The sequence below is a fragment of the Zophobas morio genome, unplaced genomic scaffold, assembly GCF_036711695.1.
Source record: "Zophobas morio isolate AGI-343-1 ecotype UQ-CSIRO unplaced genomic scaffold, CSIRO_AGI_Zmor_V1 ptg000002l, whole genome shotgun sequence".
In the NCBI taxonomy this organism is placed as follows: domain Eukaryota; kingdom Metazoa; phylum Arthropoda; class Insecta; order Coleoptera; family Tenebrionidae; genus Zophobas; species Zophobas morio.
The window spans coordinates 5,786,435-5,808,672 of record NW_026972107.1 but is presented as its reverse complement, the minus strand read 5'-3'; the positions used below and the strand labels follow the sequence as shown (position 1 = coordinate 5,808,672).

Sequence of the window (22,238 nt, the reverse complement as noted above, 5' to 3'; positions counted from 1 at the left end):
ATAAAACCCGTCCACCCACCCTTTCTTAATTCTGATGATTTTTTTTCTTAGAAAATTAAAACACGTTTAAAATGGTACATTTTTGTAATTTCTTATAATTTTACAATGGATTTTGCAATTAGGCTCCGCCCCTAGGTCTGCCAACGAATGAAAATTTCATTACTATTTAGATCAGGGCAGGCATGGGTGGGGCTTAATCTTTGGCTTTAATTTTTTCTTAACATATATAGTATTCTTTGAATAAGACGATACTCCAAAACAAGTTTTTAATTTTTCATAGAGAAATAAGGATTTTGCAGTTAAGCTCCGCCCTCTTGGCTCACGACAACTAAAAAAGAATCATCACAGTTGAGATAGGGTGGGTGGGCGGGGTTTAATTTGTCCTTTTTTTCTTAACATACGTAGCCCTCTTTTCACAACAAGAAATTTAAAATATGGTTAAAATGGTACATTTTTGCAAGGAAGTATGGATTTTGAAATAATGGGGCGGAATCTAATCACAAAATCAATATTTCCTTATACAAATTTTCCATTTTAGAAATGTTTTAAATTTCATATTGTGAAAATAAGTCTACACATATTAAAACAAAAAGGCAAAATGTATGCCCGCCCACCCGCCCTATCTCAATTGTGATGATCTTTTTATTCGCCGTGAACCAAGAGGGCTTAAGTTAACTACAAAATATTTATTTCTTTACAAGAAATTAAAAACATGTTTTTGAGTATCGTGTTGTTCAAAGAATACTACGTGTATTACAAAAAAAAGGCAAAATATATATAAACACCGCCCACCCACCCTTTCTTAATTCTGATGATTTTTTTTTCTTAGAAAATTAAAACACGTTTAAAATGGTACATTTCTGTAATTTCTTATAATCTCAAAATGGATTTTGCAATTAGGCTCCGCCCCTGCGTCTGCCAACGAATGAAAACTGCATTACTTTTTAGGTCAGGGCAGGTATGGGTGGAGCTTAATCTTTGGCTTTAATGTTTTCCTAACTAATACAGTATTCTTTGAATAAAGCGATACTCAAAAACATGTTTTTAATTTCTCGTACAGAAATAAGAATTTTGCAGTTAAGCTCCGCCCCTCTTGGCTCACGACGAATAAAAAAAATCATCACAATTGAGATAGGGTGGGTGGGCGGGGCTACATTTTGCCTTTTTTTCTTAATATGTGTAGACTTATTTCGACATAAAGAAACTGAAAACATGTCTAAAATGGTAATTTTTTGTAGTAATCAACTTAAATCCTCCAGTTTTCTTCTACAACCTCTTTAAATATGCCAAAAGTTGAACATCAAAGTTACTATCAACGCCAACTTGGCAACGGGCTCGTTGAAACTAGGCAACACATTCGTCACCACATTTAGTTTTTAAATTATGCAAAACAAGATTTTTATATAATCCAACAAAATAAATATCAACACCAATATCAAATGCATAAATAACGTCTTCACCTACATTTGATTTTATTCCTGTTTTAATTTAATTAGTGAGAATATACGCTAGAACCGTAAAAAGGGCAAGAAAGCTATCAACTTCTTGCCAGTTCTCATTAAGGAAGACCAGATTATTTATGCCTATTCATAGGAAAAGTTTCGTTGCAGCTGCATCACTAACAGGAAGTTTTCCTCGAAAAATAAATACCATAATTTATCACCGTGAAAGTAGCTTTTAATTTAAAACTGTCTGCGGTGCGTAGTGACCGCAAACTGATATATCGATCCATTATTCACGATGAATGTAATATCATCACACATAATAAGTCGAAATTTCTGACTTTAACAGTAAAATTTTCCACATTTCATCGGTGAAAAGAAACTTGTTGTACCGCCTAGAACCAATTAAAGGGTACAGTGCACTTCGTGGAAATTTTACAATCTGTTAACAAAAGCTGCTAGAAAGTCCAGATTTCATAGTAATTGCATTTTATGATTGCGATTCATTATCGCACTGTGACTGGCATAGTGTAATGTAAATGCAAATTTATTGTCTCTAATTGCTTGGTGTTTGTTCGTTAAATGAAATTTAGTTCTGCTTTTAGTCGTAGGACGCTCGTTGAAATTAAAAGTACTTTGCACCTATTTTTTGCTATAAGAATCCACCTATGTTGCAATTAAGTGGTTTAGATAGTGAACGTGGTAAGTGGGAATTTCTTTTTTTTTTTTATTGATGATCAACTTTCTTCTTAGCTCTACATTTCTCAGTATTACTATATTTTTACTGTGGGGCAATTAGGCCGTTCTCTTTGGATTTCACCGGGGTTTAGCTTGACCATCGCCGGTGAAAAATAACAATTTATTAAATCTTAGCGGTAGTACTGACTCGTACCATGAGTGAACGGATGAACGACGTAGGCAAATTTAAACACTTTATTTTAATACAAAATGACTGACACATAGTACACATCTTATTATTACTATACAACGAAATCCACACTTGTGGTACTATAAGTACTGCATTTGTTTTAATATGATTTTATTTAACAAGTAACAAACTTAGAAAGTAATCATGCACTATGATACAGCGAAACTACAAACAACGGGCTAAACATGTCGCTACAGGTAGTTAATACCTTCCATCAGTCTTCAGCCCCAGTGTACTCCCAAAACATCCAGTGGCATATCCAGAAAATAATAAGTTACGACCTACATCTAAAGACTAGTTACGCCACTGCTCCTTTATACATAACAGAGTACTTAAAGTACTAACACTTCCTTAATTTTTCGCTTTATTAAGATAACGCGACTTCAATAATTCCGCCGTTTGCGAACTAATTGTAGTAACGGGTTCATTCTTAACTTGTGGACTTGGAACAAAATTATTGTTATCTTGTTCCGCTACATACTTCGAAGAGTACTGAGGATTAGTACCAGCCGCAACTGCATGGAAATTGCTACCTAAATGCGTACTCAACTGAGCCTTAATCTGAGCTTGCTGCTCGGGTGTGAAATGCTCAAAACCTGTGACAATCGCAGGCGCTGTCTTCATCTGCGTCGAGACGTACTGCTGAGCGGCCAACTGAGCCAAATGCGCTATACTACTCAACTGAGATGTTTGTGGCTGCGGTTGTTGTTGTTGTTGCTGTTGTTGTTGTTGTTGGTGGTGGTGTTGTTGTACTTGTTGGACCTGGAATTGAGCTTGAGCTGGCTGAGTCGGGTACTGTACCGCTGGGGTCGGCATGGGACTCGTGTGAGCTACGAGTTGAGGCTGGGTCGCAATCTGAGTAGTCACCTGAGGCGACTGAGACAAAAAGTAGTTACTAACAGGGGACGCCAGTACTGGGTGCATGTAAGTGGCAGTGGGTTGTACCGCCTGGAGTTGAGTATGTTGGGCTTGGGTTTGTTGGGCTTGTTGCTGGTAGTTCCCGTGCAGCAACTGGTACCTAGCTTGTGGGTTATTGTGGAAGTAGTTCAAAAGTTGTTGCATAGGGTTTCCGTACACTAAGCTCTGAGGCAAAAGGGCTGGTTGTGCTATGATGATCATGGCGTGTTGTGGCTGAGGCGCATAGTACTGTTTAGGGAGAATCTGAATAGGTATGTAGTGGGCTCTCTGCTGCAACGGAATCTGGTGCAAAGGCTGGATTTGTACCGGCTGGAGCTGAATTTGTTGGTGCAATTGTTGCACCGGTTGCTGCAGTTTCACCGTTTGATAAACCATGTCATACTTAGGGTTTTGCTGGATGGTATTAACCGGAGATGACGTCGTCTTTGATTTCACGTCTTGTTTATCGGCAGCATAGACTTGGATGATGCACAGGATCACCGGAAAGATAACCTGAAAGCGGTAAATTTTCCTTAATAATGTGTTATTATTGTGATGAAAATGTTGCATGAAATCGTTTTGTTACGCCGTGGGTCATCAATTTGAAAGCGTGTAATCTGAACAGGTGTGGGCCGAAATGGGTGGCTCCATTAAGGTGTTTAAATTATGGGCGATTTGTAAAATTTTAATACTACATTTCTATTTTTAGGGCATGTATTAATTAATTTATTGAAAAGTTAATGTTAATAGGTGGATGACTTGTTAAAAATGTTAAAATAATTCAAGCTGGGTGTGTTTGGAGAAGGTACAATAATAATGAAGTGGTCTGAATTACTTTCACCGCAATTATGTGTTTATGTTGCAGCTGCCGAAAATAGCAAATTTGTGTTGGAAGAAGGATTGGTAAGTCAATGGCATGCCATTCACCACAATGGAAATTTTCTACTGCTTTCGTACAAGAGTGTTAAAATGGTTGCGGATCTATTTTGAAATTGCCTATATTTCACAAGGTAGTAGTTTTGAACTAATGTAATAGATTAATCAATTACACATTTCTTCGTAATTAATTTTTTAATTAAAGAAATTTGTTTCAGCGTATCACATTTTTTCGAAAACTTGTTCGCCTGTAAAATTTCAATAATTAAAACCGTTATAATAAATTGCATACGGTCTTAAATTTTTTAATAAATGAACAATGCTTAATCTAGCTATGACATTCGTTTTAAAATGAAAAATTTTCATGTTGGCTGATCAGCGTAAATCTAGAACCCGATTTACGGAAGCTTGTAATCACGTCATTCTCTCAAAGAAAATTTGTGATTTCGTTTTGAGATAATCGACGAAATGTTGAAATATGTTTTTAATAATATACGCAATGACACTCACCATACAAAAAAATGAACTGACTTAAGTAGAGCGGAGAAGTTTCTCACGTTTTTCTGAATCTTTTATTAAGGCAAATTTGTTCTGGTCGTGAAACGTTTGACACGTTTTATGGTATTTAATATTAGCATGGTACTGTAATCTGGTATGTGGGTTGTATACATTGTTTAAAATTTTATAGTTATTCATTTCTATAATTTTTTCAAAACAATACACAATAACAATCATTTGAATTTAAGTTTTCAGATTTCAGTCGGATCTTTATAGATCGATTCTGTAACTTGTTATGTTAATAACATTCTGCTATCACTATGTAAACACAGCTAACATTATGTTGTTGCTATGTAATAACATATTTAACATAAATTGCAATTCGTTAATAGATCGATTCTGTAAGTTATTATGTTAATAACATTCTGTTATCACTATGTAAACACAGCTAACATTGTGTTGTTGCTATGTAATAACATATTTAACATAAATTGCAATTCGTTAAGCTTGTTTCTGTTATGTTAATAACATTATGTTATTAAAATACTCTGTAAAATAACAGAGACATTTGAGTCAATGTTATTAACATAATACGCTTATTTTAACGTTTATTAATTAATAATATCACAAATTTGACTGCGGTGGCAAAAGAAGTTAAAATGGCAGAAGTGGTTGATTTTCTACCCGTCTTCGGTTATTTATTATTAGAAGACGAAATTCAACGATAAGTCTTTCATATCATAGTATTACTAATAAAAATATAACAATGCATGTATTATAGGAACAGGATGAGAATTCGGCGGAGGGAACTTCGCGACAATCAAAAACCCTTTGAAAGTTTAACAGAGACGGAATTTAGAAAGTCCTTTCGTTTCAGCAAAAATCTGACCCGTTTCTTACTGCAGAGGTTGCAACGTCATTTGGGAAATCTACGTGCCAATGGTATTCCTGGATACGTAAAAATTTTAGCCACACTGAACTTCTTAGACGATGGCTCATGCCAACACTGCTTAGGAAAGGAATGTCTTCTTCTACTGCCATGAGTCAACCATCGGTTAGCAGGGCCATGACTCAAATTTGTCGCCTAATTAGTGAAATTTTAATGCCTCTCTTTTACGAAAAAACAAATTTTCGTGATGTAATTATTTGTTTGACAGTGACAGATGATGAAAATGGTATCATTACTTCGAAAAATAACATTTTCGGACAAATGACACATCTGTTATTTAAGTACTAACATAACGGTTTAGAGAATACGACATTTCTTGTTTTATGTTAACGTCGTGATAACAGCAATTTTAATAACAGAAATTTAAAATAACATAATGTTAACTGATTGTTACAGAATCGACCTATTAAACTACTTTATTTATTCATATAAATATTTTCTCTCGAAATATACATACTAATTGCCAATGGCCAAAGTCTTTTAGCGGTCAACTCACCAGCCGTTGGAAAGCGGTGATTTATCCATCAGGTGTAGTAATGAAATCATCATATCATAATTTGATGGTCATTTTAAGGTAAAAGAAAATGGGCACACTTGAGAAACACTTCAAATAGAAATTCATCGAAACACTTACGACGAACATAATTATTAATTATAATCCATGGATGACTGATCGATGTTAATGGTCATCATTTTCACAGAACCTCTTCGCATAATAATACTCATAATTACAACTCAATCAGCGTTTGTATACGCATAAATAATACAAAAGGTAGAATTTATAGTCATTCGATTGAAACTGTGGCGACACTTTTTCTAGAAAGTGTGGTTGCGTGCACCAAAATTTGGACCAAATCCTCAAATTTCGTTTCTTCTTTTAGTAATTACCATGCTTGAACTACTTCGGATTTTTATAAAAAAAAAAACGGATTTCTTGTTTGAATTTACAAACACTGGAGTCAAAAGGAAGTCCAGGTTTCACTAGTATGTGGAAGACTGCCAAAGTGTTAATTAAATGGTAATGAAAGTACTTTAATATGTAATGTTTCGGTTCGGTTCACAGCGATTGATTCGTATCTCAGCATGTTAACAAAGCTGATAAAAACCAGATTTACTTTCTCTGACGTTACTTGTCCTGTCGCATGTTTGAAAGTGAGTGCTATTATTATTTAATAATACGTTTAAAGGCAGTATTTGGTCTACTGTGTGAGTGGTAGAGGCTCATTGTTGGATTTTCCGCACTTTCGATTGTAAATATAGCAAACAATGAAATGTGCGAAATTCTTCCGTATGGAATATTTGTAATAAGTGGCTAATTTTTTACGGCAAAATAGTTGTTGCGAAAATGGGCTGCACACGGTTTCTAACGCTATTTTGAAAAATGGAAAGCGACTTCAAAGAAATTCCATAAAATTGGTTTTTGTAACTACATGACAGAAATTTATTATCACGGTAATTTTGCCAGTGACACGCTTTATAATGGAGAGGATCGTATATTGCTTGATTTGCATACACATAAAATTTTACTGCAGCGAGTATTAATAGAAATTACAGGAATACATTTTTCTGTGGGGATATAAAATATTTTGTGTTGAGATTATTTACTTATCTGGGTGGTACTAAATTTGATTTTTTATTTTTTTTATTTGGTCAAAATGGCTTGTGTTTTTCAGCTATACAGCCAAAAGTTAGAGTCTTTTGAATTAAAAATGTACAAGTATTTTCAAAATATAAAATTTTAAACAATGAACTTTTCGGAAAAAACATGGTTAATCTGTGACAAAGTGTATTAGTTTTATTTTAACCCAAGAAATAAAAAAAAAAGAAATTAATATTACTTGTGCTTTTGGAACATGAAAAATTAAATATTATTTAATAAATCTTCATTAAAAACCTTTTGTAAACTATTCATATTTTTGACTCAACCTATACGAGTTGTTTTAAAATTAATTTGGGCATCCTCTCCACAAAGTTAATGACGTCATAATAGTATTAAATAGAATGAGTGTTTAAGTAATATGTTTTTATTTTTAGGTTTGTTTGGACTCTTTGTTTTATCGATTCGTTGTTTCATTGTACATAAAACATATATATCTACCCCCACCAAAATATCGATGACGTCATTTCAAAAAATTGTTAGACATTTCTAAGTTGATATTTTTTTGGAAAAATATTTATTACGAGTCTAACAAAAATAAAAAAATTAATTAACAACACACAGTATTACAATATTAAGTAGTTCCATGAATTAAAAAAAAATATTTTGTGTACAATAAACTAATAAAACGATAATAAATAAATTCAAAAACCCACATTTCCTCGCACTCGCACTTACCAAGGACTTCATGCTGCTGAACTTGAAGACGTCCAAAAACCGCTAAGACGTCAACAAACAATTCACACTCACCTCCGTGGAACAAATGCACCAGATCCTGAAACCCCTCTCTTATTTATAGTTTAAAAGAACCCAGAGTATATTTTTGTTGAAAACACGTCCCAGTTTGCAAGAAGGAGAGAGAGAGACGTACAATTTCACTAAACCGGTGGAGAGTACTTTCGCTGAAGGTTACTGTATCCTTAATATTTTTCATAATTGTGACCATAGCATGCTGCGGAGACGCTCTTTTTGACGTGCTTCACCTAATTACGATGCATTTGTGCATTGTTTTGCGGAAAAAATGAAATAATTTCCTTTTAATGAGTACGCGAAAAGTGGGTATTTGTTATATTTAATTGGCACGGTCTCTCTAATGCCGTTGTTATTAAAGTTGCATCACGTCATCTAAAATGCATTATTTTTGGATTTGGCCGGGGAGGAAAAGTTGGACGATTTTGTTAATTATTTGAAAAGGTGATATTAATTTTATTGTACTTTCAGATTTAATTTGTTAGCGATACGGTGAGCAGCAATGTGTTAAAAATGCTTTCAAAAATTGTTGCGATAACTGAGGCTAATTAAAGTGTGGACTAATTGCAATCATTAATTTGACTATGGATTCTCTAGTGTTTGCATGCTCTGAATATTACAAACAATTTTAACAGTAACACAATTAATTAAGTTTTTGTTTAATTAAGGAATTTGTCAACGGCAAAAAAATAGAAACATTTATTTATCACCTATGATGAAAAACATTAGCCAAGAATTAGCAGCAAGGTAATAATTTTTACTTTTACTTCCCCGGCGATAGCTTAAGTGGTTGTTTAATAAGATTATTTGAAAAGTGTCTAATTTGTCTTTTCCGTTTGTCTGTCTGTTGCAGATATTACTAGTGAGAAATTTGCTATATTTAACTGTTTGTTTTTAATTTATTCTATTGGTTGTTTTAGCTCACGCAATGTCTCAAGAAGAGGTCGCATTTTTTCCAAAAGCGTGACAACTTTTAACTATCGTGTTATGTTCTATCAAACATATTAGGTGGTTTTTCGACCGTGAATTTTCACTTTCTTAAAAAATTGCCGTTCACCTACGAAGATAACTCTCACTATCGTGTTAACATTTTTTGATTCCACCTTCATCAATTTCGTGCAGACATAATCCAGTTCAATCAACAGTAAAGAATGTTAAGATTTTATGACTTTTATTATTGACCTAGAAAGCAAAGGCCGTGTCGACATTCGGTGAATGTCATGATCATGGTTACGTTACTGTTTTCGATACTATTAATTCTGGTTCAGCTTCCATTTAAACTTAAAAAGCCGTTACGGTTCAGTTAATTCAATTTTTATCAGAAAGGTAAATTCATTGTTGTCAAAATTTTTATTTGTAAAATTTATTATCAACTTAAGAACCACAATGGAAAAAAGTTTGTTTTCTTAGCTGGTAATGCTTTAGGCATGAGAGAGCGAACCATTACTTTTATTGGATTCAGGTTTTAATTAACAATCAAACAAATGTTGACTTTTGTCTTTACGACCTGTTAAAACCGATCAATGCTTTCTATTTTCTTAAAATAATTAAATTTTTTTTAAATAATTGTTACACCTCATTATTGATCAAACACTTCTAGAGGTAATCAATATTCCCATAGCATCAACCCTTGTTTACTTGCTATTTATTAGAGACCGTCAGATCCAGTTGAAACTTCAGTGTCCAAAATGGTCATTCTTCACGTCAAACACAACGACCAAAACCAGTTTCTGTTCGAAACCACCCTCAAAACCTCCGTCGAAGAAGTCGCCTCTAAAATAACCGCCATCTATAATGGCCGCCTCAAAGTCAACCGGATTTGTGGCGAAATGGAAGAACTGGCCAAACACGGTACGTTGTACCCTCCTGAAATTTTAGGATTGACGCCGGAACAAGTCCAAGAAATGAAGCTAGTGGACACCTGGGGCGAAAAGTGCATTCCTAGTGGGGGCTATACGATGGTGGACGACCCCATAGGGCGCAGAAACGGGAAGCAACCTCGCAAAGAAATGCAAGACGTGTTACACAAGGCAATCAAGGATGCTAAGGAGATGATTTCGAAGAACCTGGTGCTGCAGCACAAGTGTTTGACTATGAAGGTGGTGCAGGAGGCTGTAAGTTTGTTAAAAGGGGCAACGATGATCGTGTATCCGATGAAGTTGCCCCCGCACGATGTGATTCGTATGGAGTTCGAAAATATTGAGGATTTGTCAGGAACGCAGGCTTCTTTGGAGGTGGTTGATCCAGCGACGGCTCAGTTGTGGTTTTGCGGGAAAGAGATGTACCGAGACGGGAAAGTCTTAGGCGATTATGTTGGTAAAATCGAAAATTGCAAGGTTGGTAGAAACGTGTTTACTTATTTATCATGTTCGTGAGTTTTTTTTTGTTTAGGTGATTGTCAAGTTGACTAAGCGGGGACAGGGACCACCAGCAAGAGAGCCGATTATGTCAGAAGAACAAAGAAAAGAATTTATGCTTCATGCGTATAGGAAGCAAGAAGAACTGAAGAAGTTAGACGCGGATGACGACGACAATTATTTTAATAGTGAATGGGCGGATAGTAACAATTTAAAGAAAACGTTCCACGGACTTAACAATATTTCGTGGCGACCAGGAAAATAAATGATCAGTTGATGTTAGTTTCAATAAATATCTTTATTTTGTCTTCACTTTATAAAATTTGTTACATTTCTTAGTTGTACACTTTTTTTACAATGAGCGTTGTGCTCCTGGGGCTATAGAAATATGTTGCACGGTACTCGATATTTTAGAGCGCTCTTTCTTGTGCAAGGTGACTCCTGTAAAATCGTCAGATTAACATTTGCTCGCGTTTGATGAGTTTAAACGTTACCGTGTGGACTGACCGCGTGGACCGTTTTCGCGTGATCTTTCGAGTGGTCAGCTTTGTAAATTTGGATACCTGATAAATAAATATGAACCTAAGTGTCGTATGCTATTGACGCGAAGTTACCTTTTCCATTGGAATTTAATAGACCTCCCAAACCACCGGCAGGGCCTCCAAATTGTCCAAATGAGCCAAAACCTGCAATAGATAATGCATTTGATTCATTGCGGTATTGGCTGTATTTATGTTTTTACCGGAAGAGCCACCATGTTGTACACCACCTGCCCAAGCTTGACTGTTTCCAAATGATGATGAATCAGCTCCACCAAATCCATGACCAAAGTTGGAGCTGTGTCCTGCATTAAAGCCTGAAGAAAATTGCGAGTTTCCGTCTCCCGAAGCTGATGCTCCACTTTCGCCAACATTGTCTACGCTACCTCCATATCCGCTACCAAAGTTGGAGCTTGCTCCGCCTGAGAATTGTCCAGACGCGGAAAATCCACCTTGTCCGAACCCGCTGCCTACAACACACGTTACGTTTGTTCTTATACATTTACTAATGTAATAAACAGGCTACCTGACACTTGAGTAGGTTGAGGACTTGATACAACAGCACTTCCTGATCCTGAACTAAATCCTCCAGATCCTTGGAAACTTCCATAACCAGAACCTCCACTACTTATACTAGAGGATGCTCCTCCTTCTGGAACGCTCGATACGCTTCCTCCAAATCCACTACCAAAGTTAGAACTTTGTCCGCTTGAGAATTGTCCTGACGCAGAAAATTCTCCTGATCCACTTTGTGCGTCTTGTCCAAAACTACTGCCTGCAACACACGTTACGTTTGTTCCATTTTCAACGAATGAAACAGGTTACCTGAAGTTTCAGCAGGTTGAGGACTTGATACAACATCACTTCCTGATCCTGAACTAAATCTTCCCGAAACTTGTGAACCTGAAGATCCTAGGAAACTTCCATAACCAGAACCTCCAGAACTTACACTTGAGGATGATCCTCCGTCTGGAACATAGCTTCCAGGTCCACTTGATGTCCTTCCTCCAAATCCACTACCAAAGTTAGAGCTTTGTCCGCTTGAGAATTGTCCTGAGGCAGGAAATTCTCCTGATCCACTTTGTGAGTTTTGTCCGAAAGTACTGCCTGCTCCATTTTCAATTATTGAATTTTATACATTTACTAAGAAGATAACTAAATTACCTGAATATTCAGCCGGTTGGGGACTTGATACAACAGCACTTCCTGAGCCTGAATTAAATCCTCCAGAAACTTGTGAACCCGCAAATCCTTGGAAACTTCCATAATCAGAACCTACACTACTTATACTAGAGGAAGCTCCTCCTTCTGGAACGCTTGATACGCTCCCTCCAAATCCACTACCAAAGTTGGAGCTTTGTCCGCTTGAGAATTGTCCTGACCCAGAAAATTCTCCTGATCCAGAAAATTGTGCTGATCCACTGCCTGGAACACATATTTATTACATTTGTTCCATTTTCAATTTGTATACTAATGAAATAAATAGGTTACCTGAAACTTCAGTTGGTTGAGGACTTGATACAACTGCACTTCCTGCTCCTGAATTAAATCCTTCAGAAACCTGTGAACCCATAGAACCTTGGAAACTACCATAACCAGAACCTCCAGAACTTATAGTAGAGGATGGTCGTCCTTGTGGAACGTACAGCCCCGGTCCGCTTGATGCGCTTTGTCCAAATCCACTACCAAAGTTGGAGCTTTGTCCGCTTGAGAATTGTCCTGACGCTGAAAATTCTCCTGATCCCGAAACTTGTCCTGATCGACTTTGTGTGCTTTGTCCAACAGTACTCGCTGCAACATATGTTATGTCTGCTCCATTTTCTACTATTGAAATAATTAGGATACCTGGAACTTCAGTAGGTTGAGGACTTGATACAACACCACTTCCTGATCCTGAATTAAATCCTCCAGAAAATTGTGAACCCATTGACCCTTGAAAACTTTCATAACCCGAGCTTCCAGCATTTACACTAGAGGATCCTCCTTCTGGAACATAGATTCCGGGTCCACTTGATGCAGCGCCTCCAAATCCACCACCAAAGTTAGAGCTTTGTCCGCTTGAGAATTGTCCTAACGCGGAAAATTCTCCTGATCCGCTTTGTACGTTTTGTCCAAAGCCACTGCCTGCAACACACGTTACATTTGCTCCATTTTCCATTTGTATATTTACCAATAAAATAAATGGGTTACCTGAAACTTCAGTTGGTTGAGGACTTGATACAACCGCACTTCCTGATCCTGAATTAAATCCGTCGGAAAATTGTGATCCTTGGAAACTTCCGTAACCCGAGCCTCCAGCATTTATACTAGAGGATGATCCTCCTTCTGGAACATAGATTCCGGGTCCATTTGATGTAGGGCCTCCAAATCCGCTACCATAGTTGGAGCTTCGTCCGCTTGAGAATTGTCCTGACGCGGAAAATTCTCCTGATCCACTTTGTAAATTTTGTCCAAAACCACTTCCTGCAACACACGTTACGTTTGCTCCAATTTCAATTTGTATATTTACCAATAAAATAAATAGGTTACCTGAAACTTCAGTTGGTTGAGGACTTGATGCAACACCAGTTCCTGATCCTGAATTAAATCCTCCAGAAAATTGTGAACCCATAGACTCTTGGAAACTTCCGTAACCCGAGCCTCCACCACTTATACTAGAGGATGATCCTCCTTCTGGAACATACACTCCGGGTCCATTTGATGCAGCGTCTCCAAATCCGCTACCAAAGTTGGAGTTTTGTCCTGCATTAAATTGTGCAGAAAACTGTGCGTTTCCACCTTCCGAAAGTGATGCTCCACTTTCACCCCCGGTGGATACGCCACCTCCATAGCCGCCACCAAAGTTAGAGCTTTGTCTGCCTGAGAATTGTCCTGATGATGAAAATTCTCCTGATCCAGAAAATTGTCCTGATCCACTTTGTGTGCTTTGTCCAAAAGTACTCGCTGCAACATATGTTATGTTTGCTCCATTTTATACATTTACTATTGAAATAATCAGGATACCTGGAACTTCAGTGGGTTGAGGATTTGCTACAACACCACTTCCTGATCCTGAATTAAATCCTCCAGAAAATTGTGAACCCATAGATCCTTGGAAACTTCCGTAACCCGAGCCTCCAGCATTTATACTAGAGGATCCTCCTTCTGGAACATAGATTCCGGGTCCATTTGATGTAGGGCCTCCAAATCCGCTCCCATAGTTGGAGCTTTGTCCGCTTGAGAATTGTCCTGACGCGGAAAATTCTCCTGATCCACTTTGTAGGTTTTGTCCAAAACCACTTCCTGCAACACACGTTACGTTAGCTCCATTTTCAATTTGTCTATCTACTAATAAAACAAATAGTTTACCTGAAACCTCAGTAGGTTGAGGACTTGAGATAACAGCACTTCCCGATCCTGAATTAAATCCTTCGGAAAATTGTGAACCGATAGACCCTTGGAAATTTCCATAACCCGAGCCTCCACCACTTATACTAGAGGATGATCCTCCTTCTGGAACATACAATCCGGGTCCACTTGAAGGGCTCCCTCCAAATCCACTACCAAAGTTGGAGCTTTGTCCGCTTGAGAATTGTCCTGACGCGGAAAATTCTCCTGATCCACTTTGTGTGCTTTGTCCAAAACCACTGCCTGCAATACACGTTAAGTTTGCTCCAACTTCAATTTGTATATTTACCAATAAAATAAATAGGTTACCTGAAACTTCAGTAGGTTGAGGACTTGATACAACAGGACTTTCTGATCCTGAATTAAATCCTCCGGAAAATTGTGAACCGATTGACGCTTGGAAATTTCCATAACCCGAGCCTCCACCACTTATACTAGAGGATGATCCTCCTTCTGGAACATACAATCCGGGTCCACTTGAAGCGCTCCCTCCAAATCCACTACCAAAGCTGGAGCTTCGTCCTGCATTAAAATTTGCAGAAAACTGTGAGCTCCCACCTCCCGAAGTTGGTGCTCCGCTTTCACCAACATTGGGTACGCCACCTCCATATCCCCCACCAAAGTTAGAGCTTTGTCCACTTGAGAATTGTCCCGACGCTGAAAATTCCCCTGATCCAGAAAATTGTGCTGATCCACTGCCTGTAACACATGCTGCGTTCGCTTCATTTTCAACAAAAACATGTTGTGTATTTAAGAATGAAATAAACTGGTTACCTGGAACTTCAGTAGGTTCAGGACTTGATACAACAGCACTTCCTCTTCCAGAAACTTGTGAACCGGTAGACCCTTCAAAATTTCCAAAACTAGAACTTCCACCACTTACACTAGAGGATGCTGCTCCTTCTGGAACGTAGAGTCCCGGTCCACTTGCGCTCTTTTCAAATCCACTACCAAGGTTGGAGCTTTGTGCTGCATTAAAATCTGCAGAAAACTGTGAGCTTCCACCGCCCGAAATTGATGCTTCGCTTTCACCAACATTGTCTACACCACTGCCATATCCACCACCAAAGTTAGAACTTTGTCCGTTTGAGAATTGTCCTGATGCAGAAAATTCTCCGGATCCACTTTGTACGTTTTGTCCAAAACCGCCGCCTGCAACACTTGTTACGTTTTTTCGATTATCAATTAATGAATTAACCAAGTTACCTGGAATTTCAGCACCACTTCCTACTGAGTTTCCTGAATTAAAGTTTGCAGAAAATTGTGCACCGGCAGGTCCTTGCGCTCCAAAACCAAAACCACCAGCACTGGGTGGTGCTCCTTGTGGGGAATAAACTCCAGGGTTATTTCCCACGGTGCCTACGGATCCTCCATTTGCACTGCTAAAGCTAGCGCTTTGTCCAAAACTACTGCCTGTAAGAAACTCAACCTGAGCTTGTACATATTTTCTGAGTTAGTCTTTTACCTTGCGATGAAACTGCTCCTGTGGAATCACTACTTTGTACAGCACCTCCACAGCTAGGTCCCCAACAACCCTGAATGCTTCCAGCTGAGGGTCCATTTGATGATAATTGAATTCCATCAGAACCACCACTTGCTGACTGGAACCCTGTAGACCCCTGTGTACTTAATCCTCCTGAGAATTGTCCTCCCGAAGAAAACGATGATGCGAAACCATTGCCTACGACAAACGAATGTGTTACTTTTAACAAGTTTTCCCGAAATCCTAGCAGGGTTAGAACTTGACATGGAACCACCTGAAACAAATTCTACAAAAAGGTGTACAACATCAAAATTAGAACTTATCCACCTGCTCTTACCTTCTTGGGAAGATTCTGGTGGTCCTTGTACTCCTTGAATACTTGCACCTGTAGAATGAACGTGTAGATTTGACAATCGTTAAATTTTACACCTACCGTGGCTATAACTTTCGCCTCCAGCATTTGCGGAAATGCTTACACTACCACCTGCAGAACTAGAGGATTCCGAAGCTGCACCACCGAAACCATTAGATCCTTGGAAAAAACTAGCACATACTTGAGGTAAAGCACTCGCTGGATAATAGTTTGCAGTAGCCCCTGGGTATAATAGTAAACTAATAACGAGTAGATATAAGTTCTGAAAAACTAATTTTAGTAAACGGCACAGTGTGAAAAGTGGCTTACTTTAAATTTCATTTTTGTGCATGCAAAGGTTACCCGAAACTAACTAATTCGCTCGGTAGGCAGTTATATACTTTTCTACTTTACACGTGAATTTGTGTAGGAACATTATTTGCAGCTTATCGCTTTTTAATCAAACATCTTTTTTTTTAGAAATGTTCATTACTCTTTTATGCATTAAATTCGAAAAATTTAACAATCGAATTAAATTTTGGGAAATTTAATTTCCCGTGAAATCAAATGATGATTGAATTAGTATGCTAAACAAGCTTATTTTTCGTACGTTTTTAAAAGTTTTGGGCTTTGATTATTGAGGGAATTGGTGCAACTGAAGTGCATCAATCAGTAAGGGCTTTTACCAATATCGTAATTAGGCACAGTGCTAAAGGTGCTAATTTCTTATACGTCTTATCGTTCAAATTAATTGTTGATAATTTAACTCAGTGAAGCATATAATTGCTTTTTGTTTAATTAAAATGGGATGGATTGGGTTATAGTAATAAATTTTGCAACACTTTAACCAATTCTTAGGAACGAAATGATCTATAAACCTATAACATACGATATATTTTCTGCTGTGATTAAGAACGCTTAGCTCCAGATAGGTTAAATCAAAGTAGTATAGAATTTTGTAAAAACAACATAAGTTTAAGTGCCACTTACACAACTACAACTTTTCCAAGCTGAGCTCAAAAGACTCAAAGACTTCCGAAATATACATGTGTGTATTTGTGCCTTTAGAATCGACAACAATATTAAAACAAACGATGTGGGTATAACTGACCAAAACGAAGACAGTTTCCTCGGGTCATAAATTATTAGCGCGCCGCTTAGATCAGATCTGTTAAATCCAAGAACACGCTTGCGGCTAAGGTCGTGCATTGGATAATGGGCGGTGGTTCTATCACTCCTTTACCGCAAATGCAGCGGAAATTGCCATATATGGTACAAAAGAAACTTCGTAATGAACAGAACCTAGTACGGTAACAGGAAATAAATTCTGTTTCTGATAAGATATAATATATCGGGTGCTCCACATGTAGGTACCACTTTTTGATTAAGATTGGATTTGATGGGAACCGTAGCATATATTATTTAGTTTGGTTTATTTCTCTATTAGAATAATTTAACGCGAAGTTGTAAGCAAAATTTACTACCAGTACTACTTTTAAGGAACAATATCGACTTCGAGAAATTCTATATAACATAAGCTTGTCAATACCGAGTCGTATAAACATTATTAGCATAAGATAATTATATACGTTTAATGTTATTTGCTATTACCGGGAATTTTTAATTATAGTCGTTTGGACCCAACGTAATGAGAAAAAAAACTGACGCAAATGTACTTTCCTCGCAGAATAATTGAATTATAAATTATAACACGGTATGCTAAACCATCCAAACCAATATAACTTGTGACAAGCTTGTAACAACTTGAAACATTTAATAAAGCAGCAAAATGAAATTTCATGTAAGTTAAATTTTATTTCTGCAAACTGTAAACAATGTTTGCATCAGTTTTAATTAATTACAGATTTCATTTCTTTTGTGCTTTCTATGCATCAATTTATTTGTCACCACCGCAAATACCAAACCCACGCCAAATTTTGTAAGTAGTTTTACTTAATAAAAAATGTTAACATAACGCTACACATGTTAACAGGTAATTGGATTTCCCGGTACTTACGTCGCAGGATGGTACAATTATCCACTGTATCCATACGTTTACAGTTACCCTATTTACTACAGAGCTGCAGACGGTACTCTAAAAATCACTTGGTCTACAGACACAATTCCATAAACACTTCTTTAGTACTTGAGTAATATATTTAGTAAAAAATCATATCTACAGTAAATGCTTACTTATGCTTTCTACTACAATTACTATTATTAATGCCCTTCATAATAATCTCCCTTGTATGACCCATCGTCATATAAATGCTCCGTGTAGTCGTGAACATATTGCCCTTCGTGCCCCGATCCTGGAGCCAAGAAAGCCCCTGCGTGGACTCCCACAACCGCCGGTACTCCAGCTGCCACGTAACCAGGAGCCACAGCCGCACTCACAACACCACCATGAAGAGCAGGTGCCACCACGGTACCACCGGCGGCAACTCCGGCAATGTGGCTTCCATCAGGACCCACGAGGGACGTTTTGGAACTAGGACCCTGCAGAATGGTACCGTGCGTACCCGGTCCCACCAAAGCAGCAGCCAAGTGGCTCGCGTCGGTGGCAGCGAGAAGCACCACGGCAAGAAAGGCGGCTACCTAAGAGAATCAAACCATCAGTGAGTACTATTTGCTAAATTAAAGTTTTGAAAGTCTTTAGAGGTATTTTAGTAGAAAGATGAATATTTTAGTGTCTGAATAACTTACCTGTATTTTCATGTTTGTGAAGCAATTATGGTACGATCAAATACATGATGAACGTGGTACCGAGTTGCATTTATAGAATCAAAGTGACCTCGCACACCCATCTAGCCCTTCTTTACGGAAATAATAGCAGTGTACTTGTAATAATTCTGAAGCCGAGATGAAAGTACCAAATTGTGAATAGTCAAATTATTTCAATCTTTTTTTGGTTATCTGTATTAAATCTCCTGTCACTTTTAATAGAGCTATTCGTGTAATGTTTACAGTTATTATCGGGAACCTTGAACGTTAGAAGAATGTAAAATAGGGCGGAGTAATGGTTTATTTGCACGCTTCAAACAACATGCATTATGATTATGCATTCTTATCATTGCTGCTGTCAATGCAACATATCAAACTTTGTTCCGGTACTACTGCAAATTTCCCAGAGTAATGAGTTCTTACTTTTCGCACTTAGCTAATATAAACATAATTATAAAAATCTTTGATATTCAAATTATACTCGTTCCGGTACTACAAGAAAACACAAACTTACGCAAAGCTTAATTAGAACGAAAATCGTCGCACTATCACCAGAAAACTAATTAAAATGTGCTACAAGTAGGCGGTACCCCCAGGGTACTAAAATTCATCTAACAAAATTGGTAGAATCAAAATGTGTTAGAATAAAACACCTTCTACAAAAAAATGCTATTTATTATGAGAACACAGAGACAAGACTGCTAAATTACCAATGCCCCAAGAGCCCTCCCCCCAACAACCCATGACCTCCCAGCCCCAAAACGGGCCCAGCGACGATGCCACCAGGGTGAGCGAGTCCGACGCCGATGGCCCCCGGGGCTACGGCGGCGGAGACGACGCCTCCGGGAATGGGGGCGGCGGCGAGAGCTCCGGCTTGAGCGGCCGCTGAGATATGGCTGCCGTCAGGGCCGACGGCAGCACTATGAATCGCGGGCCCTCTGATGACGGCGCCGGGGTTGCTGGGTCCTACGAGGGTACCTCCCAAGCCAATAATGGAGGCGTTGGTGGCGGCGACGGCGGCGAGAAGGAAGACGGCGATCTGAAGAATTATTTGTAGTGTTGGGAGTATTGAGAGTTTTGGGAGCTTACCAAGGAGTTCATGGTGATGTTGTTCTCAGCTGATTGGAACTGAATGATTAGCGGTGGAGCCCTACGGTTTATATATGATTTTTGAAAAATGGGTTAACCTTCGACTAGTTCTTACGCATATTTAGTAGGTATTGCATGGCTGGTTTTCAAGACATGTGCTGGGTGGAGAATATAAAGGATATGCAGTTTTATGAAAAAAATTTATAGGCTGGGAAATGTCAAGTAATGTGAGTATGTAGTTGTTCTATTTTACGTAAGGTATACTTATTGGGTACATTTAAAATGTGATTTCATATGTATTAAATTTTCATTTATCTTAATCAGTCTCAGTAATATAGTAAGCTATGAATGATGTTATATTGACGGTCATCAATTGTGTAAGATTTATGACATTTTAGAGTGTACTAAATGATCCCATTGTTTACGATTTCTTACACATACTTAGAATACGGTGACATATTGTAAATTTAAAGTGTAATTTCTACCTCAAATTCTTTATGACTATTTTCTTTGTCAATAAAAGAATCTAGTTCAATAAAAAGATTTCATGAAAAATCTATATATTTTTTAATTGAGACACTTCCTTCTAAACAACGAAATACACTGTGTTGGATATTGTTGACAAATTTATTAAGTTAAGATGACGTCATAAAATTTTTGGAAGGGATAAACAAAGATATTTGAAATCAATTAAATTAGTAACTGCTAAGGTTAGATAAGAAACAGAATCGAACTAGTGTCAAAAACCATTTTTTTTAATATAGAGAAAAACAAGTTCTCAAAATTTTGAAAATGAAACATAAATGAATTATGAATTAAATTACGCAAAATTTATTTCTTATGCGATGTGTTGTGTATAGGTGGATGAAACGATGCAGTCAAGCATATCCAATGAAGTTGACGACAAAATGTTAATCCAGAACTACAAAAATTGTTTCAAATAATTAAAGTATAATTTATTGCATTTGCTAATCATCTCTAGAAAGCAATACTAATAAAAGAAATTTTTCGAAAAAAAAATTAATAATTTAACTGCTGAAAACTGATCTAAAGTGTTTTTTTGTTTCTGAAACTAAGTTGTTAATAATTTTTTGTTCACTTTCATTACTTTTGTGATATCCATTTTATTATTACTATTATTATGTTATCTAAATATATATAATTTAATGCAAAAATAATTTTATATATATTTACGTGGTGACAGAGCATAATTAATTTAAAATACCATAATCGGAGTGCTATAATTATATTTTTTATGTTTTATTTAAACAAATTAGGTCACGTGATATCTCCATGACCACGACACAACCACTCCATTCTCATGTATATTCATTCATTCAAACATAAACTTTTTATTAGCTTACTTCAAAATTTATCCTGAAAACTGAAACCTTATCCACCACTAATAGCAAAACAACAACCATCATTTCTACAGCTTCACATACCACACACATTTTCTTGAAATATGTCATCAACTAACTAAATGATGCAATAAACGTTGACAAACGTCTCACATCTACTCTGGTAACGCCTTTACAAATACGGAAAACGTCATAAAATATTTTTCAAACGAAGGCTATCCTCTAATATAAATACTGGGTTGAATCAATAATCCATCAAAGCTCAAAAAGCTCGTCAACGATGAACTCCCTGGTAAGTATTAAACCGCAAGCCCTAGAGCATCATCAACATTGTTGTTTTCATTCATTCTATGTAAATTGTATTCAAATAATCCATTATAATCATTTTAGCTCTTCGTCTCTCTCCTCGCCACCCTCTCGGCCGCCAGCGCCTCCATCATCGGCCTGGGCGGCCTGGGGGCCACCGTAGTCGGTCCCGCCGCACCCGGCACCGTCCTGAAAGGGCCCGCCGCCCAAGCCACCGTCGCCGGACCCGACGGAAGCGCGATCTCAGCCGCCGCCCAAGCCGGGGCTGTTGCTGCGGCTGCTAGACCCGGAGGAGTCATCACCGCCGCAGTTGCTCCCGGAGTGGTCGCCGCTGCGGCCCCCATTGCCGCCATCGCCGCTCCCATCGCTGTTGCCGCTCCCGCTCTGGCTCTCGCCGCTCCCGCCGCCGTCATCGCCGGGCCGTCGGGGACGGTCGCCACCACCGGTTTACTGGGGAGGACCGTAGTCGCAGGGCCAGCTCTGGGCCTGGGGCTGGGGCTTGGCGGGAAATTATTGTTGTAATTTTGGGTGATTTTTCGACTGCTCTGATTTAGGTTTAAGGAGGCAGACGTCTGTGTTCTTGTATATATTTATGAAGAGTTTGTTATGAGGTGTCGGTCGCTGCGACTGGTATGAACATGCA

General features: G+C 37.9%; 5 protein-coding genes and 1 long non-coding RNA gene across 7 annotated transcripts; 3 read left to right on the top strand and 3 right to left on the bottom strand.

Moving 5' to 3' along the window:
* Positions 1-2,721: 2,721 nt before the first annotated feature.
* On the bottom strand, positions 2,722-8,015 carry LOC135143134 (myb-like protein Q). Its single transcript, XM_064075287.1, has 2 exons — positions 7,926-8,015; positions 2,722-3,780 (listed from the first exon to the last, which is right to left on the bottom strand). The coding sequence occupies exons 1-2, from the start codon at positions 7,935-7,937 to the stop codon at positions 2,722-2,724; spliced, it is 1,071 nt and encodes a 356-aa protein (XP_063931357.1). The 5' UTR covers positions 7,938-8,015.
* Positions 7,407-10,740, top strand: LOC135125576 (cilia- and flagella-associated protein 298). 2 transcript variants are annotated; one of them, XM_064051228.1, is made up of 4 exons: positions 7,407-8,411; positions 8,469-8,744; positions 9,408-10,333; positions 10,389-10,740. In XM_064051228.1, the coding sequence occupies exons 3-4, from the start codon at positions 9,686-9,688 to the stop codon at positions 10,617-10,619; spliced, it is 879 nt and encodes a 292-aa protein (XP_063907298.1). In that variant the 5' UTR covers positions 7,407-8,411; positions 8,469-8,744; positions 9,408-9,685; the 3' UTR covers positions 10,620-10,740. The 2 variants fall into 2 exon arrangements, with proteins under 2 accessions (XP_063907298.1, XP_063907295.1); XM_064051225.1 differs by having other exon boundaries at positions 7,407-8,744.
* Positions 10,741-17,836: 7,096 nt separating this feature from the next.
* LOC135139560 (uncharacterized) lies at positions 17,837-18,326 on the top strand. Its single transcript, XR_010282179.1, has 3 exons — positions 17,837-17,916; positions 17,980-18,054; positions 18,109-18,326. It is a non-coding gene; the product is annotated as an uncharacterized LOC135139560 (long non-coding RNA).
* Positions 18,264-19,029, bottom strand: LOC135139484 (uncharacterized). The gene is made up of 2 exons (XM_064069771.1): positions 18,822-19,029; positions 18,264-18,713 (listed from the first exon to the last, which is right to left on the bottom strand). Exons 1-2 carry the CDS (start codon positions 18,831-18,833, stop codon positions 18,336-18,338), a joined length of 390 nt encoding a protein of 129 aa, XP_063925841.1. The 5' UTR covers positions 18,834-19,029; the 3' UTR covers positions 18,264-18,335.
* A 484-nt stretch (positions 19,030-19,513) lies between these two features.
* On the bottom strand, positions 19,514-19,951 carry LOC135139315 (uncharacterized). Its single transcript, XM_064069549.1, has 2 exons — positions 19,929-19,951; positions 19,514-19,878 (listed from the first exon to the last, which is right to left on the bottom strand). The coding sequence occupies exons 1-2, from the start codon at positions 19,938-19,940 to the stop codon at positions 19,546-19,548; spliced, it is 345 nt and encodes a 114-aa protein (XP_063925619.1). The 5' UTR covers positions 19,941-19,951; the 3' UTR covers positions 19,514-19,545.
* A 1,186-nt stretch (positions 19,952-21,137) lies between these two features.
* On the top strand, positions 21,138-22,151 carry LOC135139400 (testis-specific gene A8 protein-like). Its single transcript, XM_064069653.1, has 2 exons — positions 21,138-21,581; positions 21,680-22,151. Exons 1-2 carry the CDS (start codon positions 21,570-21,572, stop codon positions 22,115-22,117), a joined length of 450 nt encoding a protein of 149 aa, XP_063925723.1. The 5' UTR covers positions 21,138-21,569; the 3' UTR covers positions 22,118-22,151.
* The last annotated feature ends 87 nt before the right edge of the window (positions 22,152-22,238 follow it).

Excerpts from the sequence above, each read along its gene's own strand:
- LOC135125576 (XM_064051228.1), top strand. The coding sequence starts at position 9,686 with ATGGTCATTCTTCACGTCAAACACAACGACCAAAACCAGTTTCTGTTC. Across the intron at positions 10,334-10,388 it reads GTAAAATCGAAAATTGCAAG|GTGATTGTCAAGTTGACTAA; the intron begins GTTGGTAGAAAC and ends TTTTTTGTTTAG.